General features: G+C 44.9%; 1 protein-coding gene across 1 annotated transcript in view; it reads left to right on the forward strand.

The window, feature by feature from the left end:
• Nucleotides 1-1,489: 1,489 nt before the first annotated feature.
• ELAPOR2 (endosome-lysosome associated apoptosis and autophagy regulator family member 2) overlaps nucleotides 1,490-12,636 on the forward strand; it is a 183,372-nt gene continuing 172,225 nt past the window's right edge. Inside the window, exon 1 of the mRNA XM_024738459.1 lies at nucleotides 1,490-1,710. Coding sequence (XP_024594227.1) covers nucleotides 1,522-1,710 — 189 coding nt within the window. The 5' untranslated portion in view covers nucleotides 1,490-1,521. The remainder of the gene's footprint in view (nucleotides 1,711-12,636) is intronic.

Consider the following 12,636-nt stretch of genomic DNA (forward strand, 5'->3'; position numbering starts at 1 on the left):
CAGGTTACAAACGATAATTCCCGTTTTGCAGTACACACACAAACACCAGGAAGGAAATTCCTCAACATGCTAATACCACTAATAGTGTCATATTTGGGTGGTGGGATCCCAAGTGATTTTTATATTCTTCCTGATAGTCTTCAATATTTTCCAAAATGTTTACAGTAAACATGCATTATTGTTATGATCAGAACACACAAGACAGGGGAGAGAGATTGAGAGAGAGGGAGAGAGAGAAAAGAACTTTCACATTTCACGTGTAAATGTTTATTAAAAGGACATTAGAGAGACTTCCCTGGTGTTGCAGTGGTTAAGAATCCGCCTGCCAATGCAGGGGACACAGGTTCGAGCCTTGGTCCGGGAAGATCCCACTTGGCGCGGAGCAACTAAGTCTGTGCGCCACAACTACTGAAGCCTGCGCGCCTAGAGCTCGCGCTCTGCAACAAAGAAAAGCCACGGCAGTGAGAAGTCCCCGCACTGCGAGGAAGAGTAGCCCCTGCTCGCCGCAACTAGAGAAAGCCTGCTCACAGCAACGAAGACCCAATGCAGCCAAAAATAAATAAATTAATTAATTAAAAGAAATAAAAGGACGTTAGAGACCGTGCCACGGACAAATTCAAGTCAACTTATACTGGATCTGCTAGGTCAATTTCTCCAGGTGCATAATTATCAGAAATTCGGGTGCTCCTTTTGAACAACAGGATAACTCACCCATTCACAGAACTTTAGACGAAGGGACCCTTGAGATCCCTGACGAAGGCTTAATGTTCATCTTGCTTACCACTTGGTGCCTACCACCCGGATCAGTATATTTTTGAATGAAAGAAAAAATGAAGACCACCCCAATCATTGTACAAATAGAGAACCTGCTTCCTGCAGAAATAAAAGGACTTAACTTGCCCAAGTTTACATGTTATCCCCATGAAGTAACACCAACAGTAGCAATAATTACAGTTACTACTACTTTCAATAAGCACCACATCTACTGCTTGACAGGCATTCTTCAAGGGCTTTACGTGCATCAACTTATTTAATCCTCATAATAACCTTATGGGTTAGGTACTGTAATTATTTTCATAAAATAGGTGAGAAAACGGAGTCACAAACTGCATCTAAATTTCATTCCCCCTTTCTTCCCCGCCATTTCATGCAAATCCTAATCACCCCAAAATTCGGCCTGACGTCAGCTAGCTTGGATCCTTACGAAGGGATGCTCCTGGGGCGCATCCGTGTGTGTTTGTGTGTGACGCGGGAAGTAGGAAGATTTTAAACACCCGCCGCCGGAAAACAATGTCCTGACGTCCTGGATTTTACTCTGGCTTCCCCCGCTCCCCCGGAGAGCCCCTCCTGGTGGGCCAAGGGGACTGGGGACGGGAGACACCACGAGGGCACCCCGGCCTCTCTCGCGTCATGAGGCTCCCCCCCCACCTCCCCCGGGGGCCGCTCAGCCCCGCAGGAGCCGCCGGGCAGGGCCGCAGCAGCCTTCTTGCCGGCCGGCGGGCCGACCACAGCGGGACGGAGATGCTGCTCCTCCGCCCAGGGCCGACGCGGGGGAGGGGCCGGGGGCGGCCGGCCGGGGCTCCCCGCTGCAGACTCTCGCCTCCATGGAGCCCCGCCTGGATCTGCTGTTGGGCGCTCGCCGGCTGTCAAGCGGCCTGGGCTGGGGACCTGCCCTCCTCCTCCGGCCGCCCGCTTCCTCCTTGCCTGGAGGTGAGCGGCACCTGGTCTTTTACCTGGAGTTTGAGGGGGAGGGGCGAGGAGGGCGCGGGAGATGTGGGGTGAGGGTCGTGCCCGTTTACTGCTCTCTGCCTCTTTCCTTCCTTGGAGGACCGTGCTTTTCGTTTGTTTCCAGGGATGAAGTTACCCGCCCCGGGAAGCTGGCCGAGAGAGGGTGTGTGGCTTTGCTGGCTTTTGGGGGGTGCGTTTCGCGCTCCTGGTGTTTTGAGGGCTCTGAAGGACTTTGCGGCGCCGTCTTGGAGTGCCAGGCTTGAGGACCTGGGGCCGAGGGAGAGCTTTCAACACGGGCAGGGGACTGGGGAAGCTTCGCCAGTGGGATTTGGAGACCCCTCACTTCACAGCTTTTCCAGAGAGCCAGATACGTCCGCCGAGGGCGTCCCGCTCCCCTCCCCCTCCCTCCACTCCCCAGTGTGTACAAACCCCTTCCTCCTCTTCCCCTGCCCTCAGCTTCCCGATAAGGCCCTGGGGACTTGCTAAGCCAGTGTGTGGTGTCACTTGGCATACGTCTGGCAAAACGTGGATGTGAATTAGGAAGAAAAAAGTGTATTTAGGGAAGAGGTGGGTTGGTGATATAGGAAATTAGAAAAGACAGTGAATATGCTCCTCTTGGGAGATGTTCATCACCTGGGATGAAGCATTGCTACTATGTATTTTAAAGTTTGAGATTATTGTTGATATATAGCCAAGAATGGTAAATTATAGGTGATGTGATTGTTTTTCCCCTGCTTTTAGGGGAACTGGACTTAATGCCAAAAATTTACAAGGGGTGTCATTGGTACTTGTATTGGGTGTTTATCTTTCCCTTTAGTGTTCCAGAAAGTGCATCCTTTTAATGAAAATCAATGAGGGGAAGGAAGCAACATTTCTGACCTACTTTGAGTGATTATGTTGGGGAGGATATGAGGAGTGGTTACGGTTTTTAGGGAGATTGCTAAGAATCAGGGTGATGGGTCATTTTAATTTAACATAGCAAAAATGGGTTAGCTAATAGCCCCTCTGGGAAACAAGACCAGACCTTGTTCCTTTGTGTCACTTTTGAATTTTACCCAGGCTTGAATTATAGAATATCCACGTTCTAGACATCGTCCATCATCCATGGATTTCACCTTCCTCTCCCATGGTCTCAGTCCCAGGACAGACTGAAATGAAAGAGAATCAGATCAAAGGCATGTGTGCGAGCACACAATAGTGTTATAATTGGGGAAATCAGGGCAAGCACTCAGTGAACAGCTGTGTTTAATTTCAGGGTTTATTAGTATAATTAGTTGTTTAATCCGTATTCTCCTATCACCTGGGAATAGTCCATTCTTCCACAGAATGCTGCTTCTTGGGCATCTTCAGACTGAATAGTAACAGGACAAACTTAAAACCTTGCCTCCAGCCCCCAGTCCCAATATGCAAAACCTATTTTTTTTTTCCTGAAGTGAAAAGTCTTAAGATTCTTGTAAAATTAATTCTTAGTATTGGAGACTCTACTTGAAAGAGGTGAAAGTCAGGGCCAGTGGGGGTGATGCTTGGCCACTATAGCTAGGCCGATCCTTTAGGTGAGCACATGTTCTACCCCTGTATACCCAGGCAGAATGGAGTAAGAGTCTGCCACCTGAGACAAATCTTGAAACCAGAGGCAGGGAGATGGCGGAAGGTTCGGGAAGGCTGTGTTCAATTAATTGTACTGACTTTATAAATTGCATGCGACTCAGTTCCTTGAGGTTTCAATTTTGAATTTATGGAAATAAATGAAATATATGGGAGGATGCTCTGGAGCCTGCGTGTGGCTAGTTGTGTTTTTAGAAAGGTGATGCACAGATCCATTTATATTCTTCCTTACGACTGACAAACAGTTGGAAGATGATGGAGAGTTAGAGGTTCCTTTGGACATAGGAGGGGCCAAGGGGCTGAATCTGCTTCTGGGCATCCGGTCTAACCCACTGAGCTAATTAACAGAGTTGATCATTGTTCCTCTCTGTTTTTTAAGAGGAATGTGAGAAGGGCAGGTGTTTTTCAGGTGTTGAGGGTAAGGGTCTGCTTCTGCTTACCGGTAGGGAGGGTCCTTCCTCTGAGATACAGCTATGGAAACGTGGGCCAAACTCCTGTGAGCTAAGACATAGTTAAAATAACTCTCTGGTGCCCACTCCTGCCGGTGTATCCCTTTCCCCTCTTTAGTAACAGAAAAGGACATGAATGCCCTTACAATGCCCCACGTAAGGGACAGCACCACGTGGAGGGGAGGACAGCGAAAGCCGTGAAAGTGAGGGTTCTGAGGCTGGAAACTAAAGCCAACTCTTTTTTTTTTTCCCGGTATGTGGGCCTCTCACTGTTGTGGCCTCTCCCGTTGCGGAGCACAGGCTCCGGACACGCAGGCTCAGCGGCCATGGCTCACGGGCCGAGCCGCTCCGCGGCACGTGGGATCTTCCCGGACCGGGGCACGAGCCCGTGTCCCCTGCACTGGCAGGCGAACTCTCAACCACTGCGCCACCAGGGAAGCCCAAAGCCAACTCTTAATAACAGGAGAGGATGTTGAAGGGAAAATCCGCAGGTTAATTCTAAGCCTCATTGCTGCCAGTAGTTTTAGTCTTGTCCTCATTTATCAGTATTTTTATTAAAGTAATCACGTTTAACTAAGTTACAGGGACTCTCATTTTCCTTGCCTGGTTTTGGCGGGAAGCAGCAAAAGGGGAAGGACCAGAAGCAGAGAAAATTGGCCCGGGAGGAATCTAGTTATGATTGCCAGCGTTCAGAAAAGAGGCCCTTCCAAAAGACAGCTGGGATGTGGGTAAAGTTTCCCTTAGATTCCTTGCAGAGGATTGGACTCTGGGGTGAAACTCAAATATAATACAGCTTCCTTTGTCAAAGTCATTGGATTATGGAGCTGAAAAGGGGAGAAAAATGATTACTTTGGAAGGCTCAGCTGGGGATACAGTCAGCAGGGTGGACATACAAGCACAAACAGGAAGGGGAGCCGGCAATAAAAGTACAGTCAATGTGCCAGCGGTTGAAGGACAACAATAGGATGTGACTTTGATAAATGGTGTTTAAGCAAAAAAAAAAAAATGAGGACTGGATATCAGAAAGTACAGAATTAATTTTCTTCAAACTGTTTATGGGGGAACTTATGAAGGATAAATATCCTCTGGGTATCTACTTTTCACTTGTAAAATGGTGGTAATAAAAAGGGACCTGCCTGTCTCTATTGTGAGGATAAGATGGATGAAGATAAGTTAAAGGAAAATAAATTACACACACACACACACATACACACACATACATACATACATACACATACACATATGAGATTTGATGATTGCTAGATTAGCAGACCTAGATCCTGATGTTTCAGGAAGGGTCTACAATGAGACTTCAGAGGTTCAGAGGATAGGCTTATCCAAGAGTTGAATGCAATGGAATTTTTGACTCATTGAAGAAGAGGACTTAATGGGGCTGCCAGAGGAGAAGAAAGATAAAAGCCAACAGATGAATCAGAGTTGGAGTAAGGTATTAGAAGATAGACTGCGTGAGAGAGAAGTGCATGAAAAGAACAGAACTAAGTGGATTATGTATGCATTATTTAAATTTGGAAAATTAAATCACAAACTAGCTTGATTCTTAGTGCACTTCTCTACAGTCCTGCGTAATGTGATTCTATCGGTCTCTCTGAATCTTGATTCAATGATGGCTTGCTTTGCCAACAGTTTTCATTCCGCAGTTACTGAGCTTAAACTATGTGCCAGGTGAAATGTCAGCTGATGAGAAATTACAGATTAAAAAAATAAAATATAATTGGCTAAGGATGAGCCAGATATGTAAACTAACATTTGCAGTGAAGTGATTTGGTGCTATGAGAGAAAAAGGGGGCCATAAGTCTAGTGGGGAGGATGAGAAACGGCCCTGTAGAGGAGGTGAGTGAGCCTGGAAAGACGGGTAGGAATTTGCCAAGCAAGCAAGGGTCAGATGTGAGGTTGCGCTGGTTTGGGGGAAAGATATTTCTGACGTAGAGCAGAGGTTGAAAATGGCAGAAGCACAGAACTGTTATGCTGTAACTAGTTATAACTGGAGTGCTGCGTGCTACGAGGAGCTTAATGAGATATGAGGCTGAGAGGCAGGCGGAAGCCTGATCATAGGGGACCTTCTGTCATGATAAGAAGCTGGTCTTCATTTGGTAGGTGATAGGTAGCAATAGAAGGATTTAAGAATCAGGAGTGGGCTTCCCTGGTGGCGCAGTGGTTGAGAGTCCACCTGCCGATGCAGGGGACACGGGTTTGTGCCCCGGTCCGGGAAGATCCCACGTGCCGTGGAGCGGCTGGGCCCGTGAGCCATGGCCGCTGAGCCTGCGCGTCCGGAGCCTGTGCTCCGCAGCGGGAGAGGCCACAACAGTGAGAGGCCCGCGTACCGCAAAAAAAAAAAAAAAAAGAACCAGGAGTAATGCAATATACTTTAGTTCAGCAACAGTATGGAGGTCACATGAGAGGGGTGGGAAATAGAAAGAGGTGAGACCTGCCGGGAGCAATTGTAAGAGTGCAGGTAAAGGATGACAGAACCTCAGTTGATGAGCAGCAGTGAAAATGGAAAAGAGGGATGATGTTAGAAGATAGAATTGACAGTGGGTGGATGTGGAGGGTGAGGGAATGGAAGGTTCTGCCTTGTCTAGAGGATGGTACCTGCACCCTTTGTGAGGAAGATGAGATAAGGAGCTTGGTTCCGGAGAGCTGACCTCTAGAGAGTTCAGTAGGTAGCAGGTCCAGTTGGCTCAGGGCCACAGTCTGGGCCAGTGTGGAGATACAGGAATCACTTGAATGCAAGGCAAGGTTGACACTGCTGGATTGGATGGGATCATCCAGGGAGTGAGGACAAAGGATGAAAGATAGAACTTCGTTTTTACCAACATTAAATGGGGCAGGAACCAAGCAGCCCACAGAGGTGACATGTAAGGAATGGCAAGTTTCAGGGAGATGCAACAGTGTAGTTATGGGGAAAGGGAGAAACGCCTTTGATGAAGAAAGGGGTTGGTTGTGTTGTCAGTGGTCAAGAAATTCGAATGAGATGAGACCTGAAAAGACAAGATTGAGTTTGACAGTTAGCTCCCTGATATTTAACGCCCCAGTAGTTCCTGTGGAGGTATTAACTGGGGGGTGAGGCAGTAGTGATAGAGTCGATTTTATTATTATAGCCTTCTGAGATTTGGTAAGAATTTGGGTCTTCCGTGTCCACCTAAGTCAGTAGACTTGTAAATGGTCATATCTTCCGTTTTTAGACTTTGATGGGCATAGCTGAGAAGTAACCTTTAGCCTTTTGGCAGGAAGTCTCTGAAGGTCATGGGCTGTGGGTTAAGGGGTTAGAGATTCTAAAGCCACACTGTTGCTGCAGAAGTTAGGACTTGGCCTCTGTTTTCAAGCCGTTAACATAATTAATCTTGCCTGTTATGCTTGTGAAGGTGAATTTTCCATTTCAAGTTCTTATGCTCAGAACCATTTCTCATGTTTTAGGCAAATGTGAGCAAGTATTCACACCATCAATATTTACAATGTAAAACCAAGAGTTGACAGATCTGTGAAGTGTCATATTTTAGCGCAAGGGATGGAAATAGCAGAGCATAGTATAGAGTGGCACATATTCCTATTAGAGTGTATTCCTCGGCAGCGCCTTGAATCTTAGAGTAATTCTTGCTTGTCAGAAAACACCAGTTAAATTTTGGTGGCCTTTTCCTTCCCCAGGAAGAAACCGTGGCTAATCCTTGTCCCTTTTTGCCTTTCTTAATTGAAGTTATATGTAATATTTCAACATTAAACACATAATTATTATGTACTCATGTACCAGGTGCTAGCACTAAAATGTTGAATAAAATGTATGGTCCTTCCCCATACTGAGCTGTATAACCTCATGTGGGCAGACTCAAAACAGCACCACCTATCAGGTAATTCCATCTGTCATAAGCTCTGTGATGGGAACTGTGTGCAGTCAGCGTGTATAGCCTTTTTAGTCTGGTTGGGGTGGGAGGGGTTCCCAAGGAAAAGATGTTTAAACTATGACCCAAAGCATGAGTCGGAGGTTGTGTGTGGTGGTTTTAGAATGCCTCATCCAGAGGAAGCCTTTTGGCCTAGGTCAGTTCCTCTAACTTCCTCTAACCTTTCCAGGGAAAGAGACAGATGTTCTCTTCTCTTCCCTGGTTCCCAGTCCCATCCCACTGTTTGCTCTTGGGCAGCCATACACTGTCCTACAAAGGCTTTTGCACATGCAGGCCCGCCCTGTATAGCTGGGTGAGTGGTACCCACCTGTGGGGTCACGTAAGAGCTGGAATCCAGCCAGCGCTCAGGGTGCCCAGCCAGCTGTCTTGGCACAGGTCTGCACCCATCCAGAGGAAGGAGGACCTTTTTCGGAGTCATATGCCCAGAGGGGGTGCCATTTTCTAAGTCACTCAGAGGTGCCATATGCCTTACCAGAGGCTCTGAACACCTGCCCCTCACCCCACCCAACACATAATAGACTCATTAGGGTAGGAATTTCATCCTATTCAGCAAGCAGTGATTAACTGTCTTTTTGTTTAAGGCATTTTGGGGGTTTTAAAAATGAGTAAGGTGCAGGTCCTCTTCTCTGGGAGCACGAATCACTGCCTTGAAAATATCATAGAGTGAGTGGCTTCCACTTTTTTCAGCTGTAGAAAGGAATTGATCTTTATAATGCATTTAATCCTAATTGACAACTTCTCTTTTTTTTTTTAAACATCTTTATTGGAGTATAATTGCTTTACAATGGTGTGTTAGTTTCTGCTTTATAACAAAGTGAATCATCTATACATATACATATATCCCCATATCTGACACCTTCTCTTAATTGTACCAGATTTAGGACTCTGAAACAAAAGCCCAGTGATCAGAATATATTGAAGTTTATTCTCAAGTCAATTTATGGCTCTGGAGTTCAGGATACTGTTTAACTTGTTCAAAACTTCACTTTTATGAGGTTCTTTTCCTTTCGTCAGTGGTTCTCAAAGTGTGATCCTAAGACCAGGACTGTCAACATTCCCCAGGCAGTTGTTAGAAATGCAAGTTCTTAGGCCCCGTACACACGCTCCTGAATCAGAAAATCTGGGATTGAGGCCCAGCAATCTGTCACAGCCAGCTCTCCAGGGGATTGATTACAAGGCATGCGGGAGTTGGAGACCACTGCCCTAGGTATAAAGTGAGGGATACAGTTTAGTTGTGTGAAACACCTGTTTTATTGCTAAAATTCCTTCAACTGTAACCCCTTCTGACTTCCTGCTTCTGCAGGGCACGTTAGAAACTCCTAAAATAATCCCATCAAATGGAGCTTGAGCTCCTCCCCCAACCATGAAGCGCATCAGCAAGCGCCACTCAACTATCTTCTATACGCCAGGTAAGAGGCAAGATGCTGGTGATAACACAGGATGCAGAGGATATGGTCACCCCTCTCTAGGAGCTTACAGCCTGAGAAAAGAAGCGAACATGGAAATGATTAAGTACCTCTCTCTGAGATAGACATTAGAATAGAAAACATGGTAATATTAAGAGGGCATGGCTAACCTTCTTGGTAAATGTTTTCCAGGGTTTGTTACTTATGGGGGAGGACTGTTGTTTACGTTTTGCTCCAACTGCAAAGCATCTCCTTGTTATAGTAGAAGTAGTCTTGAAGGTAACTGAAGAACTTATTCCGATCTGAGCCCTGTGTGGCCTTGAGCAAATGAACCTCTTTGAGTCTTTCTGCCTCTGCAGATGGAGATAGTAACTTCTGCCTTCCCCCCATTAGAGTTGCTCTAAGGATCAAGCTAATGTATTTGAAGATGCTTTGTAAATTTTAATGCACTGCCATATATTATTATTCTTGTGTAAGCTAAGAACACTGTTTCTAAGGGGATGGATTGAGGTGTGAAAGGACTGGGATGTGGGTAGGAAAATTTATTTACTGGCAAAAGCATTTTATAGGCGTATTTTTTCTAACGATGGAAGTTGTGCATTGTGAAGAGTTTAGAGGAGCAAAGGTATAAAAAAAAGAAATGTCAGTTCTAATTCTTCCACTTAAGGATATCTCGCATTTAATGTTTCAGCACATTTCCTACCTATATAGTTTTTCCTTTTTTTTTTTTTTTTTTCTTTGCGGTACGCAGGCCTCTCACTGTTGTGGCCTCCCCTTGCGGAGCACAGGCTCCGGACGTGCAGGCTCAGCGGCCATGGCTCACGGGCCCAGCCGCTCCTCGGCATGTGGGATCTTCCCGGACCGGGGCACGAACCCGTGTTCCCTGCATCGGCAGGCGGACTCTCAACCACTGCGCCACCAGGGAAGCCCTATTTTTTCCTTTTTAAAAACCATGAGTGAGTGCATATTTTATGGATAAGTTGTATCTTTTCCTCTTATTGTAAGCATTTCCCAATGACATTAATGTTTCTTTATAAGTATTTTGGTAATATTTATAAAATATTTTAATACGTGATATATTGCAAAATATAGCATGATTTGAATATCTGCCATTGTTTACTTATGAGCCATTCACTTCAGCCTTTCACTGAAAATGCTCTTTTAGGTCAACAATGACCTCCTCTTTGCTAAGTCCAGCTGTCATTCCTCCCCTTTCCCTGCCTTATTAGAACACTGGACCCAGCTGACTGTTCGTCACTGCTGAAACGTTCACTTGGCTTCAAGCACACCATGCTCTCCTGGTTTTTCTCTTGCTCCACTTTGCCGGTTCCGCCTCGTCTCCCTGACTTCTTTACATGGAGGATTCCCTGCCTCAATCCTTAACTGTCCTATCTTTTCTGTCACCCTGACTCCTCACACTTTCGGTGATGTCATTCAGTCTCTTGGTTTTAAATACCATCTGCATATGGACCACTCTCAAATTTATATCTCCTGCGTGGACCATCCCGTGGCTTCCTGACAAGCACAGCCTCGACGACTCCGCCTGGATAAGTACCTCAAACCTGTCACGTCCAAAAGCAAGCTCCTGCCACTGCCCCAAGCTGACTCCAGTGTGGTCTTCCCCATTTCCTTGAATGCCAAGTCCTCCCTTCCAGTAACTCAGGTCTCAAACTCTGGACTCTCCCTGACTTCTTTTTCTCCCATGTCTGATATCCAGTCTAGTAGCAAACTCTCTTGTCTCTGCCTTCGAAATAGCCAGAGTCAGAACTTCTCACCCCTTGGCCTGTACCGTCTGGGCCACAAGCACCATAGTATCTTGCCTGGATTATGGCTGTAACTTTCCATCTTGATCTCCAGTTAGAGTTCAGCAGAGCAGTCAAGAGGTCCCATTAAACATAAGTCAAAAGCTGTTATCTTTTGCTCAGAGCTCTTCTAAGGCCTGGTTCAGAACCGAAGCTCTGATGGTGGCTTGCAGGCCCAATATGATCTGGCCTCCTTTAAACCTCGAATGTCATCTTACTACTCCCCCCCCGTTCTTCACTCTGCTTCAGCCTCCCCTGTCTCCTTGCTCTTTCCAGAACGTGTTACGGAAGCTCTTTCTCAGGGTTTGTGCCCTGGTTCTTTCCTCTGCCTGCAGCTCTCTTCTCAGGTATCTGCTTGCCTTTCTCCCTCATGTCCTTAAGGTTTCTAGTCAGTTGTCATCTTTTCATAAGATGGCCACCTCCTTGAAATTGCAGCCTCTTCCTGTCTATCCCCATTTCATGCTTTTGTTTTTCTCCATAGTACTTTTCAGCATCCATCATAATATACATTTAAATTAGTTATTGATAATTTGTTTTTATGAGCCCACTCTCAGCAAAGATCCATAAAGACAAGGCAATCCCTCCCTCCCTCCCTCCTTTCCTTCCTTCCTTCCATCCATCCATCCTCCCTTCCCCCCCTCCCTTCTTCCCTTCCTCCCTTCCTGTTTCTTTTTTTAAATAAGCTACTGTATCCCTACCACCTCAAACAATGCCTGGCACTGTGTTGAATGAATGAGTAAATTTAATTTTGGGCACTTAGTTTGTTTTTAATTCTTTGTAGTATAAAAAGGCTACAGTATATCATCATAAGCAACAACGCAGAATGTTGTCTGAATTTCTGATTATTGAAGATGAAAGTGAAGCAGAAATCTTAGGTTGAAAAATATGAGCTATACCCTAGCCAACAGTGAAAAGTGTTATTTATTTATTTTAAAAATTTATTTACTTATTTTTAAATTGATGTATATAGTTGATTTACAATTTTGTTATGTATGTATGTATCTTTTTTGTATATGTGTATATGTATGTATTTTATTTTTCTATATGAAAAAATATTTTTTTCAGATTCTCTTCCCTTATAGATTATTACAAAAGATTGAGTATAGTTCCCTGTGCTATACAGTAGGTCCTCGTTGGTTATCTATTTTGTATATAGTAGTATGCATATGTTAACCCCAAACTCCTAATTTATCCTTTCCCCCCTTTCCCATTTGGTATAAGTTTGTTTTCTATGTCTGTGAAAAACTGTTATTTATTAATATTAATTTGATGGTGGAAAATGCTATCTCACTGGTGTAATTTACATTTCTTTAATCACTGCCGAGGGTCAGTATTCTTTATGTGACTTAGCTTTTTGTATTTCACTTTCTGTGGAATTTCTGTTTAAGTGTTTTCACTTGCATATAATATAATATATGAAGTCTTTCATGTGATTGCCTAAGAAAAATTGTGAAGCAACTGCAAAGTGATCAAGAATTTTCGGACTTCGGTTGAGTCTTTGTTCTAAGAGTGTGCTTCTGAAATTTCAAGGCAGCCCTACTTCATTCTGTTACTTCTTTTTCAGTGGCCATTCATATGTTAATTTGTTCCTGTGGCATTTAATGAGTTCAGGTCATGTATTTCTCTCATAGGTAAACTAATAATACGGAAGTCTGTGATTACAGTAGAGACGGGTTAAGTGCTGTGGTGGAGTTGTGGACAGAGTTTGTGTTTTTTTTTTTTTTTTTTTTTT

This window comes from Neophocaena asiaeorientalis, unplaced genomic scaffold (genome assembly GCF_003031525.2).
Source record: "Neophocaena asiaeorientalis asiaeorientalis breed wild unplaced genomic scaffold, Neophocaena_asiaeorientalis_V1.1 scaffold89, whole genome shotgun sequence".
In the NCBI taxonomy this organism is placed as follows: domain Eukaryota; kingdom Metazoa; phylum Chordata; class Mammalia; order Artiodactyla; family Phocoenidae; genus Neophocaena; species Neophocaena asiaeorientalis.